This window comes from Carettochelys insculpta, chromosome 7, assembly GCF_033958435.1.
Source record: "Carettochelys insculpta isolate YL-2023 chromosome 7, ASM3395843v1, whole genome shotgun sequence".
Classification (NCBI taxonomy): Eukaryota; Metazoa; Chordata; order Testudines; family Carettochelyidae; genus Carettochelys; species Carettochelys insculpta.
Genome location: NC_134143.1, coordinates 66,529,201 through 66,548,757, shown reverse-complemented (window position 1 = coordinate 66,548,757; position 19,557 = coordinate 66,529,201). Strand labels below are relative to the sequence as shown.

At 43.5% G+C, this 19,557-nt stretch overlaps 1 protein-coding gene and 1 long non-coding RNA gene across 2 annotated transcripts in view; one reads left to right on the top strand and one right to left on the bottom strand.

The window, feature by feature from the left end:
- Positions 1-11,843, top strand: part of SMC3 (structural maintenance of chromosomes 3) — a 57,950-nt gene extending 46,107 nt beyond the window's left edge. Inside the window, exons 20-29 of the mRNA XM_074999198.1 lie at positions 3,058-3,209; positions 5,271-5,429; positions 5,873-5,980; positions 6,464-6,572; positions 7,477-7,724; positions 7,850-8,062; positions 9,069-9,260; positions 9,441-9,618; positions 10,640-10,746; positions 11,306-11,843. Coding sequence (XP_074855299.1) covers positions 3,058-3,209; positions 5,271-5,429; positions 5,873-5,980; positions 6,464-6,572; positions 7,477-7,724; positions 7,850-8,062; positions 9,069-9,260; positions 9,441-9,618; positions 10,640-10,746; positions 11,306-11,377 — 1,538 coding nt within the window. The 3' untranslated portion in view covers positions 11,378-11,843. The remainder of the gene's footprint in view (positions 1-3,057; positions 3,210-5,270; positions 5,430-5,872; positions 5,981-6,463; positions 6,573-7,476; positions 7,725-7,849; positions 8,063-9,068; positions 9,261-9,440; positions 9,619-10,639; positions 10,747-11,305) is intronic.
- LOC142015581 (uncharacterized) overlaps positions 1-19,557 on the bottom strand; it is a 57,116-nt gene that overhangs the window by 4,668 nt on the left and 32,891 nt on the right. The gene's annotated exons all lie outside the window — the stretch shown is intronic.

Genomic DNA, 19,557 nt, shown 5'->3' with positions numbered 1-19,557 from the left:
ATTTCATATATACCTGTATTCTTAGTATAAAGAGGCCAGTACCTTTTTAGGTCTTAAACCATGATTTTTATACAAAAAAAATTTTCAGTGTTTTTTTTTTTTTTAAACTTATATTTGCTGACTACATCCTACAGTAGTTTCAGTAGAGCCCTACAAATTGGGTGGATATCAGCAAATTACTTTTTGCAGATGTGGCTGCAGATACAAATTGTGTGTCCAGGCAGTGCTCTAACTTTGAGAAAATATTACTAAGTCTCTAGCATCTTGAGATTTAAAAGGAAAAAAAAGTAAATTGTTTGAATTTAGTGGAGATGTTTAGAAAAGATCTTGAAACCGTAAGCGGTGTCCATTATGATATAGTTCTAATAAAATATTTTAGTCGTTTTTGAGAATCTTCAGTGTTTGTAATGCTTGAAATTTAGTTTTCATAACTCTGCTTCTTAGGACAGCATTTATGTAGTAAAAGATGATATAGCAAAACACTGTAAAATGAAAGCAGTCCTATGTAGAATAAATACAAGTTGAACCTCTCTAGTCAAGTGCCCTCGGGACCTGAACGGTGCTGAACCAGAGAATTTGCAGAACCCACAGGAGGTCAGTATTGTCCAACAGCATTACCAACACTTCCACAGCTTACTGGCCTCGTAGAAGGCATTTATGGGTAAATTACAGCTAAATAACAGCACAGACCATTGAGAGTCAGGACTGGTGGCTATAAACAAACTTTATGGAACAGTGGAAAACTTGGCCAGACCCATAAGTGGATATCCAGGTACCTACAATCATGCCAGACCATGAATGTTGCCCTGTTAGAGTGCTGGATTAGAGAGGTTCAACCCTGTAAGTGTTTAAAAAAAAATAGATATTAGAGGTGGGATGGACCTGTTAATGCCAGTGATGTATGTCACTACAACTTGTTCCATAATGTGTTATTTTTAGTGTTTTGTGTGGTCTAATTGTAAATGCCCTAAATGAAGGGATTTTTCCATATCCCTCTTTCTATCTGCTGGATGTCATGGTCTGACAGTCTAACTTGTCTTCTCTAAACCTCATCCACTTTCTTTAGTTTCTATCTTATTGTGCTGCCCCTATTTCTCTCCTTTTGACCATTGCATCCTTTTAAATAGCTTTTGGAAACTTTGCTCTCTCTTCTGATTTCAGTAATCATTTCTGTTCACCCATAAGATAAATATTGAATTAGGTCAGTTAACATGGTATATGCCGTATATGTCTAAAAAAATACAAAGGAAACCAATATGAAGTAGTTACTTGTATTAAACTATGGAAGACTGTGATATGGAAAAGGAGAGATCTTGAAGTCAGTTTTCTAAATTAATTTCTGTACTCTACTGCTTTTTGTAAATTTCTTTAGTCATGACAAATTAGCTGTTTTTGTAAGCAGATAAATTATAGCTTAAATTATTAACTTATAGATTGAGACAGTGTGACAACTGTGTCAAATTCTGATGCAGATTACATGACTAACATGGATATTATTTTAGCTATTGAAGGAGGAATTAGTGAAACTTCTAATGCCAGACTTAATTTCTTCATGTTGAAATATTTTTATATGTCAGTAACATCTCTGGCAACATTTAATAGAAGTTTTAAATAACTTTTAATATGATGGGAAAATACAAAAGCAGCTTCCCCTCTCTTGGAGTTCACACCTCCAGATCTACTGATGACAATACAACTCAGCCTTCCTGACTGAGCTAACCTCGTTATCCCCAGCCTTGCTCTGGCCTATTTATACCTGGCCTTGCAAATTTCCAGGACCAGCATCTGAAGAAGTGAGTTAACTCACGAAAGCTCATGCTCTAAACTTTTCTGTTAGTCTATAAGGTGCCACAGGACCCTTCGTTGCTGCTACAGGGAATTAATAGTGGCCCTTTTCAGGAGTGCTGTAATTCTCTTGTAGTTCACCTGTCTGCTCTGTCTTTCTAATTCCTGACCAGAGGGTAAACTGCTGTTGGTTAAATTCTAAATTCTTTTGGTGTTGGGCCTCTCTGACAAATGGTCACACTTGTAACATGAACACGTGGGGTGAAATCTTTGGTCTTGTTAAAAACGACAGCGATCCCCTTCACTTCAGGAGGGTCCAGATGTCATCCTTGTGAGGCGTAAGAATTGCCATGCTGGATCAGCCTGTTAATATAGTCCATTATCCTATCTCTAACCTGTGGCAGGCACCAGCTGCTTCAGATACAGAGATAGCTTAAGCCTGAGCAGGCTCGCAACATTCAGTAAGTATCCAGGCCTCAAGGAAATTTGGACATATGGCTATATAAGTAGAAAGGAAATGTTTACTCAGATGTGATCAGGTTATTTTTATTTTGGGTTTGGTGTTGGACTTCGCCAGCTGGCTTAATGTACCCCGCCACACACTGTAACTTTTAAAAGTTAATTTCAGGGAAGTAATTCTCTGTGCTTCAATCTACTTTTTTTTTTTAGTGGCTCTGTAACAGATTACTGAAATCAGTCTTCAGAATATATGAAGAAATGGGTATTACGCACAAAAGTTCATTACCTAATAAATAAATGTATTGATCTTTAAGGTGCTACAGGACTGCTATTTTTGGTGAAGCTGCTTCAGAGGATGTCAAAAGAAACATTACAAAAAGCAGATGTGGAATGATACGCTCACTATCAATGTTTCATCATAACCCTAACAGCACTTCATAAATAAGGAACACTAAGTTTTCTTTTGCATTTGTGTCTAGAACCCATTGGTCACCATGCTAGAAAATGGTAACTGGTGTATGCCTGTTTTGGGAGTGTTGCTTGGGTGATATATCTGACATCTGAGAGGAAATAGGATAAAGCACCACAATAGTCTCTTGACTAACCTGTTTTAATCTCTTCTGGTTAAATAAAGGCTTTATGTTGACCTCCAAGAGCAGTCAAATGTTGCTGGTACCGTGGTACAGAATCTGTGATACGATGGGGATTGGGAAGGGAAAAACAAAACAAAACAAAAAAAAAAAGTAACCGGGGAGATGGGGGGTATTGAACACCTCTTATTTAAAACTTGGAATTTTCCTTAGCCCACTGTATGGATTAATAATGAAATTGACCAACTGATGAATCAAATGCAGCAGATTGAGACCCAACAGAGAAAATTCAAAGCTTCCCGAGACAGTATCTTGTCAGAGATGAAAATGCTGAAAGAGAAGAGGCAGCAGTCTGAGAAAACTTTTATGCCAAAGGTATGTAGCATGTGTGTGACAGGCCCCTCAAGAGTGCCACATGCAACTGTAGTACATCTGAGCACTCTCTCTCTCACCAGTCTTGGTTCCTTTCTGAATTGTGGTGGTGTGTCAAGGTGTAGAGGCTTCCAGGCTTGCACTTATGCCAGTATCCCACAAGCAGGGACCAGAGCCAGCAGTGTACATGAATGCTCTGCCTAGCCACTGCTTTAACCAACAAGAAAGAGGCTCCAGCCAAAATACCCCCAGCTCATCTCTTTGGAAAGGTTGCTGACCCCTGTCCTAGGCTGGAGTGCTAAAATTTGACCTTTTGACCTCCATGTACAGTTTGAGTGCCAGTGGTACTTTTTTAAAGTCATTAATACTCCTGTTTACAACAGTTTAATTAATAAAGATACAAAGCTTTACCATTTAGGTGGTGGTTGGTAGCATTAGCTGGTCTTTTGTTAATCCACAGGCGGCATGGCTTTGAGAAACTCCCAGGTACATGGCGGGGGGCGGGGGAAGGTGTGGGGCTCAACTCCTGCCTCACATGTAGATAATTGGCTCGTGTACCAATCTTGGCACCTATGCTGGGGGTTGCAGACCCCTGAGCTAGGATATCAGAGTTGTACCATCCTACGCTGGCCAAAAGCTTGAGCGGTATGAATGTATTACATTTACTCAGTTTGCTCTTCCTTTGATGTGAAGAGGACTGTGCACAAGCCTTTGTTAACTGAGCTGAGGTCCTCTTCTCCCCCCACCATAACGTCAAGCAAACCATATTGTTTAAGGGATAAAAATACAGATTTTTAATTAGTTATTCACTACAAAAAGATTAAGTGCTAGCAGACAGATCAAAGATGCTTAACTAAGAAGAAAAAAATCCTAGTTTAAAACTTATTCACGAGAGAGGATTTGAATCAAGCAATGTTTCACATTGTGAGATAGTACAGCAGTTTACCTGTGTATGTAACACCTACAGAGTTTCCTTATTCATGCCTGGGACCAACACTTCACCAGTTCAAAGTCTTGCTCTTCCAGAGGTATTTCCAGGTGTTGAGTTGTGGGGAAATTGAGACTGTTGGTAATGTCACTTCCCTTTTGTAGTTTCTCCCATATGGTGGGAACCTCTTTGTTCCAAGTGAAGTTCCCAGCCCAGTTTAAGGAAAAGTGCAGGTACCAAAATGGAATTCAGGGTCATGTGATCTAGTCACGTGCCCTCATGTGCTTGCCCCAATGATAGCAGCTGTTTACTCATAGACTGAATGAAGTGTACCCAGGAATGCTCACCACAGAGGGGATGAGCTTCTACTAAGGCTTATTGTTTTCCTTAATAGCCCATTATTTTGGAATAGACCCTTCACAATCAGCAGTGTAGATTGGAAGCGTCTTGTTAGTATCATCCAGGTGCAACCACATTTGAAATACAGTTATGTGGTTAGCATTCATAACTCCAGATTCAAAAATGATACATGCATACAAATTGGATAATCATATTCAGCAGATCAACTTCTGTAATGACAACTTTTGTACAATGTGCACCATAACTATGTTGTAATCATATAATAATCATACAGTTGTGATGAATATGGGATGCCCAGTATCACAAGATGTAAGAATCTGTTAGTGACTTAGTTTATGGGTATCCTATTATTGAGCAGACATAATTCCTGTATTGTGGAACTTTAGCCAGATGGTAAAGAAATAGTAGAGGATTGATGCACCAGATGACCATATGCTGAAACATATCATGCAGGGCTCAGAAGGGGCAATCAAACGAGCTGATTTTTCACATAAAATGGCTTTCCCCTTTCTCGTAAGCTCTTTAGGGGGAAAAAAATCAAAATCGTTTCCCATTGGAGATTGTAATGTAGATGCTGATAGCAGTGTCCTATGAAAAAGAATTGGTAGTTTGGCATTTCTGACAGGTTGGAAGTTGGATTGGTGTGCTTGCATTGTTCATGTTGCCTGTAAAACTACTACAATGGATTTACTTCATACAAGTAGAAGAAGACAGGTTTAGAGAAACCTGCAGTTTCATTTGAATGATCCAATTTAATGCAATACTCTGTTCTGTAGCAACGCAGCTTGCAAAGCTTGGAGGCAAGTTTACATGCTATGGAATCAACTCGAGAATCCTTAAAAGCAGAATTGGGAACGGACTTGCTGTCTCAGCTCAGCTTAGATGATCAGAAACGAGTGGATGCACTTAATGATGAGATTCGACAGTTGCAACAAGTAAGGAGAACTGACATGATAGATATCGCAGCACTAAATGTTGAGAATTTCTTACTGAGAAGACAAACATTTAGTTAATTGCCACGTTTTCTTGCATAGGAAAAGTTAGACATAATCATATACAATGTAGTTCTGTGAGCTTTGCATGTTAGAAGGAGATTCTGGTTTGTGTATTTAATTGTTGTCTGCTCTCTATATATTTATTTGGTCTTTGAAAAGTGTTGGAGAAAGCTAAAATTTCAAATACTTTCAATTTTTAATAGTGTAAAAGTTGGATTGTTTGCACCCAGTCTACACATATGTAAAAATATTAAGGCAAGGTATGTAAGGCATTATGTAATACTTTTAGGTTTTTGTGTTCTACAAACTTCTGTCATAAAATCAGACCTTTCACTGGGAGCCTTTCTTTGATGCAGTTAATGTTATCGCCTACTTTCTTTTAGGAAAATAGACAGCTTTTGAACGAGCGGATTAAGTTGGAAGGCATCATCACAAGAGTTGAGACATATCTCAATGAGAATCTCAGAAAACGTTTAGACCAAGTGGAACAAGTAAGATTATTTTCTTAGATCCATTTTGCCCAATATTCTTAGTTTGTGCCTTAAGAGATCTGACAGACTTCTGCTCTTAAATATGCATTGGATAGTCTGATGATTATTACAGTAACTACTATTGTATCTCATATGTAAAGCAGAAAAGCAATTGTAATCTGAACTATGGGGCTTTTTGGGATTGAAGCAGAATTATTTAAGAATGTATTTGTGGATTGTCTGATAGTGTATCCAAGATGGGAAAAGTACATGTGTATAATTAAACTTTGTTCACATCATGATAGAACTACAACAGTGCATGTGATTTTAGAGGTTTAGGTATAATTTAAAACAAAATGCCTGCCTCTGCGACAGGTATTTTAATGGCCTTTGTCATACTCATACGATCAGGGTAAGGGAAGACTTTTCATGTCATCTGCATTTTGGGTTCATGCTTTGATTTCCTGTGATGATTATTTTTACTGCTAATGTTTTGTTCCACAGGAGTTGAATGAGCTACGAGAAACAGAAGGTGGCACTGTTCTTACTGCCACAACATCAGAACTCGAGGCCATCAATAAACGAGTGAAGGATACCCTGGCACGATCAGATGGTTGGTAATACTGTCTTGGAATGAAGATGCCCTGCAATATGGCATTCTTTTGGGGTTAAAAGGCATAACATGAGATCCAGAGGCAACTAATAAAGTTAAAACACATTTCAAACTGATAAAAGAACATTTACACAACATATAATTAACCCGGGGAACTCACTTAACAAAATATTATTGAAGTAAATAACGTTGTAGTAATCATTGTTACTGATTAGGATAAAAATGTGTAAGAGATACTGGCCCTCTGGCTTAAAGATAGGTAAACCATTAATTCCAGGAGGTTAGGAAGGTACCTTCCTTCTGGGCATATTCTTCCATAATTCTTTACGGAATTTTGACAGCTTCAGAACTGTGTAATATTAGTCAGTGTTAGATTGTACATAAATGATTTAGGGGTCTGATCTAGGTCCTGATTTAGACTATTTGTCTCTCTTAGTTTTGTGATCTTGGCTTCAGTTTCAGGTGAACCTAGTCTCTATTAAAGTTTTGCCTGAACTCATTTGACAGTTACAGATGTCAGTGGTTTTCATGCATAATTAATTCATTGTTTTAATATGCCTTTCACTTCAAGATTTTGGGTTTGTTAAACCAGAAGAATTATTTTCCATAAATCCTTGTGGAGCCGAACAGCCAACCACAGCACAGCCTCATGCTAAAGATAAAGCAGTATAAGTGATCTCAATCCCATAGTGTGCTCATTTTAATTTAGAATTCTGCATTTTCTCGATGAGATTGTTAAATACTCTTGAAACTTTTTTCAGCTTTTAACTTCATTGTTATACTACTTTTAAAAAAAAAATCTTTAATCCGCAATCTTTTTAATTTTTAAAATAGGTCACTGGCAGATTAGCTGCTGATTTTACACAGTCATGTAAATGTACACCTCTGCTTTTTCTCACCTCAGATCTGGATAACTCAATTGACAAAACAGAAGCAGGGATTAAAGATCTCCAAAAAAGTATGGAACGCTGGAAGAACATGGAGAAAGAACACATGGATGCCATTAACCACGACACAAAGGAACTTGAAAAGATGACCAACAGGCAAGGCATGCTTCTCAAGAAGAAGGAAGAATGCATGAAGAAAATCAGGGAATTGGGCTCACTTCCACAGGAGGCCTTTGAAAAATATCAGACATTAAGTTTAAAACAGGTAACAAGTATGCTTGGTTTTGTCACAAAAGTGTACGACGATCTATGGGTTTAGCACCACATATATTGAACATCAAATTGGAAAAGAACCCAAAGTCATCTTGATGTGTTGTTGTTTTTCCTCAGTTATTCCGTAAACTGGAGCAGTGTAACACGGAGCTGAAAAAATACAGTCATGTCAATAAAAAAGCTTTAGACCAGTTTGTTAACTTCTCGGAGCAGAAGGAGAAGCTGATAAAAAGACAGGAGGAACTGGACAGGGGCTACAAATCTATTATGGAGTTGATGAATGTCCTTGAACTCAGAAAATATGAAGCTATCCAGCTGACTTTCAAACAGGTAATGTGGGAAATACTTAGATGACTATGAAATCAGAAGAAAATTTTTAATTTTGCTGTGTGGTAACTGTAGGATGGAATAGATCAGTGCTGGTGTATTAAAAGTCAACAATACTCTTGCAGTGCTTTAAGTACCTCTCAAGACCCATCTACAGAGAATCCTGTATATTAAATCCTCTTACTTTCCGAATTCACCTCAGAATTGGGTATGATTCTCTGGACCTCATCAGAGCTGCTAATATTGACCAAAGATGAGAGGCACATTTTTGCACAGTGCAAGGTGTATGCTCTTTCCTGCAGGGGTCAGCAATCTTTTCTAAGTGGAGTTCCAAAATTTTATCTTTTAATCTCTATGGTCCAAGTGCCGGTGATACTTTTTGAAGTCACTATATTAGTTCTACTTGCTACAGCTTCATTAATAAATTTTAGATGCAGAGCTTTGCAATTTGGGTGGTGGTTGGTTACATTAGCTGGTCTCTTGTTAGTTAACAGGTGACATGGCTTTGAGCAAGCTCCTGGCTGCATGGGAGATGATGGGCAAGGCTGAGCTCCTGCCTCACTTGCGGATGAAAATAGGCTCACCTGCCATTGTTGGCATCCATGCCAGGGACTGCTGATCCCTGCTTTAGAGCATTGCCAGTCCTTGCTTAAATTGGCCCTATTCTAAAGCCCATTAATGAGCATGGGTCTTTCCATTGGCATCGCTGATCCCTGTGGAAGCACCAAGTTTATCTGTGATGTTTACTGTTTTATTATGAGTCTTCTACCTTTCTGTAGATCTTTCAAAAGGATGTAGCATAATTCATTTTTTTGTTAGTTGCTGGATTTCTGCAATAAATGTTAATAATTATTTTTAAGAACAGATTTTTGCATATTAGGAGAAATTAAAAAAGTATAATCTGTTAGAAGCTATTTACATATTATGCTGTAACCTGCTTTTCAGATTTTGCACAGTGTCTGTTTTTCCATTTAGATACAGAATTGACATTGACTTTTTGTTTTCCAAGGTGTCAAAAAACTTCAGTGAGGTGTTCCAGAAATTAGTCCCTGGTGGCAAAGCTACACTAGTGATGAAGAAAGGAGATGTGGAGGGCAGTCAGTCCCAGGATGAGGGTGAAGGCAGCGCGGAGAGCGAGAGGGGATCTGGATCTCAGAGCAGTGTGCCATCTGTAGACCAGTTCACTGGAGTTGGGATTAGGGTAAAAAAATATTTTAGTTTAAATATTGTTGCTACTCTTAGTGGCCAGTAACTGTGTTTCTGAAAATGAGCTCTACAAACTGAAGTTATAATGAATGATTAAACTGAAACATCATATAACAGCATTTAATCTAATGTTCTAGTATAGGAGAGTTAACATCCTTTTGTGGTGTTTTCTTAGGTGTCATTTACAGGAAAACAGGGTGAAATGAGGGAAATGCAGCAACTTTCAGGGGGACAGAAGTCATTGGTGGCTCTTGCCCTGATTTTTGCTATCCAGAAATGTGATCCAGCTCCTTTTTACCTGTTTGATGAAATTGATCAAGCTCTGGATGCTCAGCACAGAAAAGCTGTTTCAGGTAAAGGTTTTGTTTTTCTTTCTTTAAAATAAAGAATAATCTAGCTGAAAATGTTCCATATTGAAATTAATTTTTTTCCATGGTACAGAAAATGTATTTCTTTGTCTGTTATCTTTGTATCTTTCGAAAAGTCATTACAAAATTTATTATACAGGCCGTGTCTACGCTAGCCCAAAACTTCGAAATGGCCATGCAAATGGCCATTTTGAAGTTTACTGATGAGGCGCTGAAATACATATTCAGTGCCTCATTAGAATGCAGGTGGCCGCAGCACTTCGAAATTGCCACGGCTCACCACCGCACGTCTCGTCCAGAGGGGGCTTCTTTTCAAAAGGACCCCGGCAACTTCAAAATCCCCTTATTCCTATCAGCACATTAGTCGCTGGTGGTAAAGCTACACTAGTGATGAAGAAAGGAGATGTGGAGGGCAGTGATAGGAATAAGGGGATTTCAAAGTTGCCAGGGTCCTTTCAAAAAGGAGCCCCGTCTGGATGAGCCACGGCAATTTCGAACTGCTGCGGCCGCCCACATTCTAATGAGGTGCTGAATATGTATTTCATCGCTTCATTAGTAGACTTTGAAATGGCCATGCAAATGGCCATTTTGAAGTTTTGGGCTAGTGTAGATGTAGCCACATAGACATTTTCTATTGCATACAGTTTCCAGAAGATCTGCTTAAAAGACTACAGTTGGCGAGGAAGAATGTTAGTCTGTTTTTGAAATAGTCATATTTGTAGAAACTGCATTTTTCTGAATCCAGCTTTGTGTAGCATGCACATCTCATGATCGAAATGGGGTTAGTGCTTACTAAATTAAACAGTGACTGATAATGGAGGGTCAGTTCATTGGTACACTACATAGTATTATTTATAATAACGCGTAATTGGTACCACTATGTGAAATATAACAAAAATTAAGAGCTTTTTGTTTAAGAAAAAAGCAGCTGTTGTGTGCCTCTTCATAAGAATTGTGGCCTGTATATTGAAAAGATAGCTGGCTTAAGGATGCTTTTCTTTTTCAGATATGATTATGGAACTAGCTGAACATGCCCAGTTTATTACAACAACTTTTAGGCCTGAACTGCTTGAGTCTGCTGATAAATTCTATGGTGTAAAATTCAGAAATAAGGTAAATATTTTTAAATATGTCTAAATAGATATAACAGTTATGTTGCTGGTATTGGAAAAACAGGTGAGACTGTAAGTTAACCCAGGGGGCTGGAAAACTAAATTTTGCCATTTTGTTTAGTCATAAGTAATGGTGACCATAGTCTACTTCCTATCTAGTAGATCAGTATACATGTCATGAAGCCACTGCTTAATTTGGGACTGTGCAGCCTGGTTGGAAGTCTCCAGTTCTCTCATGAGAGAACCATGAGTTAAAATTGCAAAGATGTGTGTGTTTGTATGTTAGTAACACATTGAGAATGGAGATGCATTTGAGCTGTCGGTATCTGGGTTTGAACAGCAGTGGTTCTAGCTATAATAATCTGCCTCTTTTGAAAAGGAGGTAAAACCCACAGTTCATATAACCCCAATCTGCCAGTGTTGCAGAGCCATTTATCTCCATTCACATTGTTGTTGTTCCATCACTAGGTCTCATTTGGCATTTTCTTATAGTGAGGTCATCGCTGTCTAGGAGCCATTATTTTTCATGTATCTTTTTTTTTTTTTTCCCTCCACACTAGGTTAGTCATATTGATGTGATCACAGCAGAGATGGCCAAAGACTTTGTGGAAGATGACACCACTCATGGTTAAATGGAAATGCATTGCCAGTTTGCTCAAAAGATGTGTATAGTGTTATGCCTACACCTGGGAGCTGTAAATTAAAATCTGAAATATTTAGTCATTGTTAAAATAGTTTTGGACATATGTTTTAAGCAAGAGTGCAAGAAGATTTTTAGTTTCAAAGGAGCTTGAGTACCCATTTTTCTCTGTTGCTGTATTCTTTTATAAGATACCTGTTACCTTTATACAGTACCTGTAGTTTGAAAACTTTATCCCTACAATCTTTTTGTAAAGTGTCCTGTTGCTGTTTTAAAGCTTTTGAAAAGTGCTAGCTATTCCCTCCTAATTATAATTTTATCGTTTATACTGCCTCACATGGTTTTTTTTAAGTAGCTTCAATTAAACAGTTGGTTTTATGGCTGTAATTCAGATGTGGTGTTCTTCTCTTTGCAGGATTCCCTTTCCATCAGTCCAGATAAAAACTGTATTTAATGTGAAGGATCTGGCTATGCAAAGGAAATAGGAAGCAAAATAATGTCTCATTCTCTTCCGTACACACCAGTGTTTTGGGTTTTTTTTTCTCCCATGCGTGAATGGATGCCATGCAAATGGCATCTTATACGTGTCAGATTCTGTCGTCTCATGCCATCTATGACTTAACAGAAAACTCTAAATTTGTGAGCATCCATTTTCAGATCATCAAAAGTTGAACGAAAAACTAGATGAAATAGTAGGAGAAAATACTAATAAGCCTTATTAGAGGACTCTTAAAATTTGTATGTAATATCAAGATAAAGGCTTTCCTTTTGACCTGATTAAATTAAAAAATATTGAAGAAAGGATGCTTCATATTCCAGTGAGCAGCTCTGGAACCTTGGCAGCACCCAGGCCAAAATAACAATAATCCCTTTCTCAGCCTCAGAGGCAGGCTGTGTCAGCAGCTAAAGAGCTATCAGGGGCCCAAGTTTCTTATTTACAAATACTTGGATCCATTAGACCTCAAATGAGGATGGTATTTGGAGAGGGAAATTGCATACAAGATCAATAGAACTAGTTTCTTTCACAGAAAAATCATTAGAATTTTGGTCCATATTGCTGATTGTACAGAAAATAACAGCAGACAAGTAAGACCAGCACTACCAGACCTATAGCTACTGAACAAATGGTCCTGGAACAGGAAGCCCAGCTCTGCAAATCCCACAAGGGTGACATCCAGGTCCCTGACAGAGACGACCAGGTGAGGGAGGAGGGTGTTTGTCACCCTGATGACCTGCATGGGGTGGAAAGCAGACATGTCTGTGAGCGTGTGGCCAGGTGCTCCCCAGCCCCTTGCAAGGTCCCACTTGCCCAGTAGCCCCCTCTTACCTGCCCAGGGTGGTGTGTGACCCAAGCCTGGCTTATCTCCAGGAGGACAGCCCCAACAGTGGCCTTGCCCACCCCAAAGTGCAGAGGGAGCACAGGCAGCATCACTGTCCTCATGCTGGAGGGCTGGGGCAAGCCAGTGAAAGGGCTCCTGAAAGGTCATCTGTCATCAGGAAATTTTGGACCCAGCAGGCATTGTCTCCATCCCCCAGCACAAGGCGGTCCCACCACTCGGTCCTGGTGGGATAGCCCCACCTTCGCCAGATTACCAGGGTGAGGGGGCGCGGATGTAGCCCCTGCCGGACTGCTCCCAGGATGGCGCCTGTGCAGTTGGCCATCCTATGCTGCTGGAGGACAGCCACAAGCAGTGCAGCCAGCAGGCTGAGGATGGTCTGCAGGAACTCCCCCTCAAGGAGCTGCTGGGAAGCCATGTTACCTCTGCTAGAGGTCAGGTTGCTGCAGAGGGTCTGCTGTGCTTTGTACCTCCTGGCAGCACTCAGCATGTCCGGGTGAGGGTTTTGGGAGGGGCCCTTTAAAGGAGTGGATGGCTGCAGGCCCTGGAAGGGCTTGGAAGCCAGGCGACCCCCTCTGTTTGCATTTCCTGGCCCATTATTTCAAAAGAGCAGTCATGGCTGTATAGATGCTCCCTTTCAAAGTGCTGGACTGATCTTCCAAAATAGCAGATTGTGATCTTGATCCATGTTGTATGTGTGGATGCGTCATTTTGAAAGGCAGTCTTTCAAAAGGGCGCATTTCAGAGTTGCGCTGTAGTGTAGATGTCGCCCGTAAGTCCTTCTAGGGCTGTGTTTACTAATGAAGTGCTTAAATACATATTGACGCGGCTTGCAGCTGTGTGGCTTGTCCAGACGGGGCTCCTTTTCAAAAGGACCCCGGCAACTTTGAAATCCCCTTATTACTATCTGCTGTTAGGAATAAGGGGATTTCGAAGTTGCGGGGGTCCTTTCGAAAAGGAGCCCCATCTGGACTAGCTGCTCGGCTGCAAGCCACATCAATTTTGAAGTGCTGCGGCTGCTGGCATTCTAATGAGGTGCTGAATATGTATTTAAGCGCTTCATTAGTAAACTTTGAAATGGCCATTTGCATGGCCATTTCGAAGTTTCGGGCTACTGTAGACCTAGCCTAGTAGTCTGGTCAAGACTAAGGGACTGTCTACCCAGCAGTCTTATTTCAAAATAAGATATTCTGGAACAGCTCTTCCAGAATAGCTTGTTTCAAAATAACGCTGCTACACACAAAAGTGCATTTCAAAATAGCTATTTTGAAATAGGTGCTATTATTCGTAGACTAAGGTTTACCAATTGTGAAAAGCCAATTGCTGTTTTGAAAATACAGTAGTCCCTCAACTTATGTGAGGGTTGCATTCCCATGCACCCTCACATAGCTCAAATTTCACGTTAAGTCAGGGCCACCTTTTTTCCCTGGCAGAACACACATTCTGCCACTGGGGAAGCAGCAGGAGCACCTGGAGCTCCTTTTGAAAGGTAAGTCCTGAGGTTGCGGGTGGGGGCAGGATCCCCTAGGAAGCAAATAGGAAAGGAAAAGGAATTAAGGAGAACTGGCGGTATTTTAAAGACGCCTTATTGAAGGCACAGGAACAAACTATCCCGACGTGCAGTAAGAAAAGCCAATATAGTAGGCAACCATCTTGGCTTACCAGGGAAATCCTTGTCAAGCTTAATTTCAAAAGAGATGCATATAAGAAGTAGAAACGTGGACAGATGGCTAAGGAGGTGTATAAATATATTGTTGGAGAATGCAGGGGAGTAATCAGGAAGGCAAAAGCACAATTGGAAGTGCAGCTAGCAAGGCATGTGAAAGGTAACAAGAAGGGTTTTTACAGATATGTTAACAATAAGGGTGATCAGGGAGGGTGTGGGGCCATTACTGGAAGAGGGAGGTAACCTGGTGACAGATGATGTGGGAAGAGCTGAACTACTCATTCTTCTTCAAGTGGTCCCCTGTGGGTGCTCCACAATAGGTGTCGGGCTCGCCCGGCGCCGCAGATCGGAAATCTTCCAGCAGTTTCTCCTGGATCGCGCATGCGCCGGCGTGCGCCGCCCCCCTGTGCGCCCCCGGCCGCGTGCACGATTCGGTCCCCGCAGTTCCTTCTCAACTGCCATCGGCTGCAGACGGAATCTACTCAGGCTAAGGCCAGAGTCAGATTAAGTAGTGGTTTTTTTCTGTGTCATTTGTTGTCTTTGGTTATTTAAAAAAAAAAAAAAAAAAGAGAGAGGAGCGGAGAAGAGAAGAGCAGCCGTGAAGGCCATTTAGGCTGCCCCGCAGGCCAGTGATTGGTATTTGGGGTGGAAAGGCACGGATTAAGTGCTAAGTACCCTATTAACAGTAAAGGACTCACCGCAACGACCTCTTCAGGTTTTAAAAAGCGTGAGTCATGCCGTGAAGCTATGCCGGCCTCTGTGGGGCATAGCGAATGCATCTGATGCCTGGGGGAATCACAGGCTACCTAGAAGTGTTCTCACTGTGCTAAGCTCACAGCCAGGGCCAGGAAGGACAGAGCGATGAGGCGTAAAATGCTCTTGTTGATAAGGCTCTCCAGCTGGACTTGCCGGAGAAGCCTCACCCAGAAGGGCCCTCTGGGTTGCATAAGAGGAGGGCAGTGTTCTCTGATCCCCTCGGTGCAGAAACGGAGGAAAATCTCCCTGGCTCGATCCTTGCCAGCGTTTGCAGCGAGCAGAGCACACAGCCCCCAGCCGCATACTCAGGCAAGCAGCAGCGCACGTGGCAGAGGCTGAGTCTCCGGTTATACAACAGCCAGCAGAGCGTCAGCGAGGCAAGCGCCGGACCTGGCGGCACCCCCACAGGCGGCACCGGCCCCTGCGGTACCAACGGTGCAGGGGCGCCAGGCACGAAGCCTGCAGGCACCGGAGGAGGATACCCGTGCAGCACCACAGCTGACGGTGCCGAGCGTGGCGTTGACAGTGGGGCCAAGATCCCCAGCACAGAAGGGGGCGGTGCTGACCCCGCAGGGGAGGGGCAAGGCAAAATCAAAAGCCCGGCACCACAGTCCAACTCCGGACAGGGCTGCGCTGCTGTTAGCACCAAGCCCTCCCCCTGTGATACACATGCCGCACCGAAGGTCTGTGTCTCCACCGGCCCATCTGGAACCTCCTTCTCCGTTCCTCCAACCAATGTCACCATGGCTTGGGTCACCGTCACCATTTCTGGGATGGGATCCCCTGGAGTACTATCACAAGCCAGTTTCACCTCTATCTGTGTCGTTGCAGAGGTCTCGCTCTCCCAGACATCGGGGGTATGCACCCCGTGAGTGGTGTAGGTCTCCATCCCCGGACCCTTGCCCATGCTGCCACGGTCGTCCTTATCATGCTGGACACGGACACCACAGGCCTACACCCAGGGGCAGGTCCCCCCTCCGGCCACTCAATACTCCTGTGGGCACTCCCGATCGGGGACAGAAACACAGTTGTCTCAAGGGGAGTTAATTTTAGAACCCCGAGACTTTCCTTCACAATCCTCCAGCGAGCAAGTGTATCATCGACCGCAGGAGCCCAAGGGTTCGAGGGAGGTTTACCCTGGTGGCGGTTCCTCATCCTCCCCAGATGAGGCCATGGCCCCCGGGGATGTCTCTCCCCTGGATGACCTTAAACAGTTTCAGGAGCTGTTTAAAAGGGTGGTTTTCACGCAAGACATTCAAACAGCAGAGGTGCAGGAGAAACATCACAAACTCCTGGAAAATTTGAGACCCCCGGCTTCGTCCAAAATTGCTATTCCGCTGGACGAAGCCATTCTGGAGTCAGCCATTATTATATGGCAGACTCTGGCCTCTGTTCCGCCTACGAACAAGAGAGCGGATAAGAAGTGCTTCATCCCAGCAAAGGGCATGGAGTTCCTCTTCAGTCACCCACAACCAAATTCTTTGGTGGTCGAGTCATCCCAGCAGAGGTCAAAGGCTTCTCAGTACAAATCGGGGGGATCGGACAAAGATGCTAAGAAGCTAGAGCTGTTTGGCAGGAAGGTATACTCCTCTTCTACCCTGCTATTGAGAGTGGCAGATTATGGGCACACCTAGCAAACCATAATTTTGATGATTACTCCAGGCTTACTCCCCTCATGGATTCACTTCTGGAAGACAAAAAGCCGGTGTTAAAGGCGATTATTCAAGAGGGCTATGCAGCATCGCAGACGGGAGTCCAGATTGCCCTGGACGTGGCGGACACGGCGGCACGTTCAACGGCTACAGCAGTTGTCATGCGTAGAGAAGCCTGGCCCCAAACGTCGGGCATCCCGAGGGACCTACAGGCGAAGATCGTGGACCTTCCCTTTGATACATAAAAGCTGTTTGCAGACTCAACCGACTCGGTCCCTCACTCCACTAAGGACTCGAGAGCTACACTTAAAACCTTGGGCATTTATACTCCCCCATACAGGAGGGAAAATTTTTATCCTCAGCAAAGACGCTACGCTTACAACCACAGCATGCTCAATATCAACGGGGCTACAGCCAAGGGCACTATCAACAGCAGCAACAGTACAGAACTCCTAGGCGACATTCTCAACAAAGCCGTACGCCCTCGGGTCAGGCCCAAAGGCAACAAGTTTGATGGGTATGTCGGGGGCTGCACTATCAATACCCTCGCTCAATGCCACTCTCATCTCATGTTCCATCATCGCCTCAGACCGTTCCACTCTCAATGGCAAAAGATCACCACAGACAAATGGGTGCTGGAGATCATAGCCACGGGTTATGCAATCCCCTTCCAGTCGCTTCCACCGATGAAGCCTCCCACCAGGCCTCACCTCAGGAACGCTGCCACGAGGCGAGGCTGAAGCAGAAGGTGAATCACCTTATGTTCATAGGGGAGGTGGAAAGAGTGCTGGAATAATTCCAGGGGAAGGTTTTTATTCATGCTACTTCCTACCAGAGAAGAAAACAGGAGACTGGAGGCCCATCTTAGATCTTCGGGGCCTCAACCGTTACTTGCGCAAGCAACGTTTTCGGATGATCACAGTTGCCTTGATACTCACGGCACTGGACGATGGGAGACTGGGTTGCAGTGCTCGACTTACAAGATGCTTACTTTCATATAACAATCCACCCGGCACACAGACGCTTCCTCCGCTTCACGGTCGGCCAGGAGCATTTCCAGCACAGAGTTCTTCCGTTCGGCCTCTCCTCGGCCTCCAGAGTCTTTACCAAAACCCTGGCAGTGGTGTCAGCCTACCTGCACAGACAGGGGGTGTTTATTTTTCCCATATCTGGGCAACTGCCTGCTAAAAGGGGCCTCGAAGGCAGAGGTCTCACGCATGATACACGTCACAGCGGATACGTTTTTCTTCGCTGGGCCTAGTCATCAACCTCGCAAAGTCAAAGTCCGAACCCACGCAACATATAGAGTTCATAGGGACATGCATAAACTCTATCACAGCAAGGGTGTACCTACCCGATGCCCGCTTCCACGCCATCAGTTTGCTGGTGCAAGTCATCACATACAGCCCCACGGTGCCGATCTTAACGTGCTTACAGCTGCTGGGCCACATGGCGGCAGTGACGTTTGTGGTACAGAATGCCAGGTTGCACATGTGAAGCCTGCAGCATTGGCTGGCGAGCGTTTACAAACCAGCATCCCACACTGTCCACAGGGTGGTGTCGCCCACAACAGAGGTGCGCAGATCCCTGGCATGGTGGGAAAACTCCGAGAATCTGCTAGTGGGGGTGCCCTTTTCACCAACCACAAATTTCTGTTTTTTTCTTACTACCGACGCCTCCCACATAGGATGGGGAGCGCACATGGGCGACAAGGTAACGCAAGAGCTATGGTCCCCTGCGGAACAGACACTGCACATAACCATGCTGGAGCTCAGAGCAGTGTTCAACACCTGCAAACATTTTCGAGATTACCTACATGGCAAAGTAGTCGGGATTCAATACCGACAGTACTTCCACTATGTTTTACATCAGTCGACAAGGAGGAGCACGATCCTGTGCCCTATGTGCGGAAGCAGTCCAATTGTAGAATTGGTGCATCGCCAACAACATAATGTTTGAAAGCCTCGTACTTGCTGGGCGCTCACACTGTGAAAGCAGATCAGCTGAGCTGGCGCTTCGCAATCACTCATGAATGGCAGATCCGCTCCGATCTGCTATGGCGCATTTTCCATACATGGGGGTTTCCCCAGATCGATCTGTTTGCCACAAGGTCTTGCACAAAGCCAGAAGGGAGAGAGCTCGCATGATGCTCATGGTCCCACTTGGTATCGGCAGCAATGGCTTCCCTTGCTTTTGCGCATGTTGGACCGCCCACCACTCCCTCTACCAGTGGCGCCGGACTTACTCATGCAGGCTCAGGGGTCCTTAGTGCACCCGCACCCTCAGGGTCTGCACCTACAAGCATGGCTAATCCATGGCTCAGGTCTTTGAAGAGCACGTGTACGGAGGGAGTACAACAAGTCCTGGAATGTAGCCAAAGGACCTCCACCAGGAGGACTTACAAGCAGAAATGGACTCGATTCACAGCCTGGTGTTCCACCAAGCAGTTAGCTCCCCTTGATGTTCCTATACCTGTAATACTAGAATACTTATTGGACCTCAAGAGAGGCGGGCTTTCTCTATCCTCGCTAAAGGTCCACCTCGCCGCTATATCAGTCTTTCGGCATACAGAGGAAGGGCCCACGGTATTCGCCCATCCTATCGTTGCCAGGTTCTTGAAGGGGCTGGTAGACCTGTACCCCCCTCGGAAACCGCTTCCACCATCGTGGAATTTAGACTTGGTGCTCAGCACGCTATCGGGTCCACCTTTTGAACCATTAGCCACAGTTCCCATACGTCTCCTTACAATAAAAAAACAAAA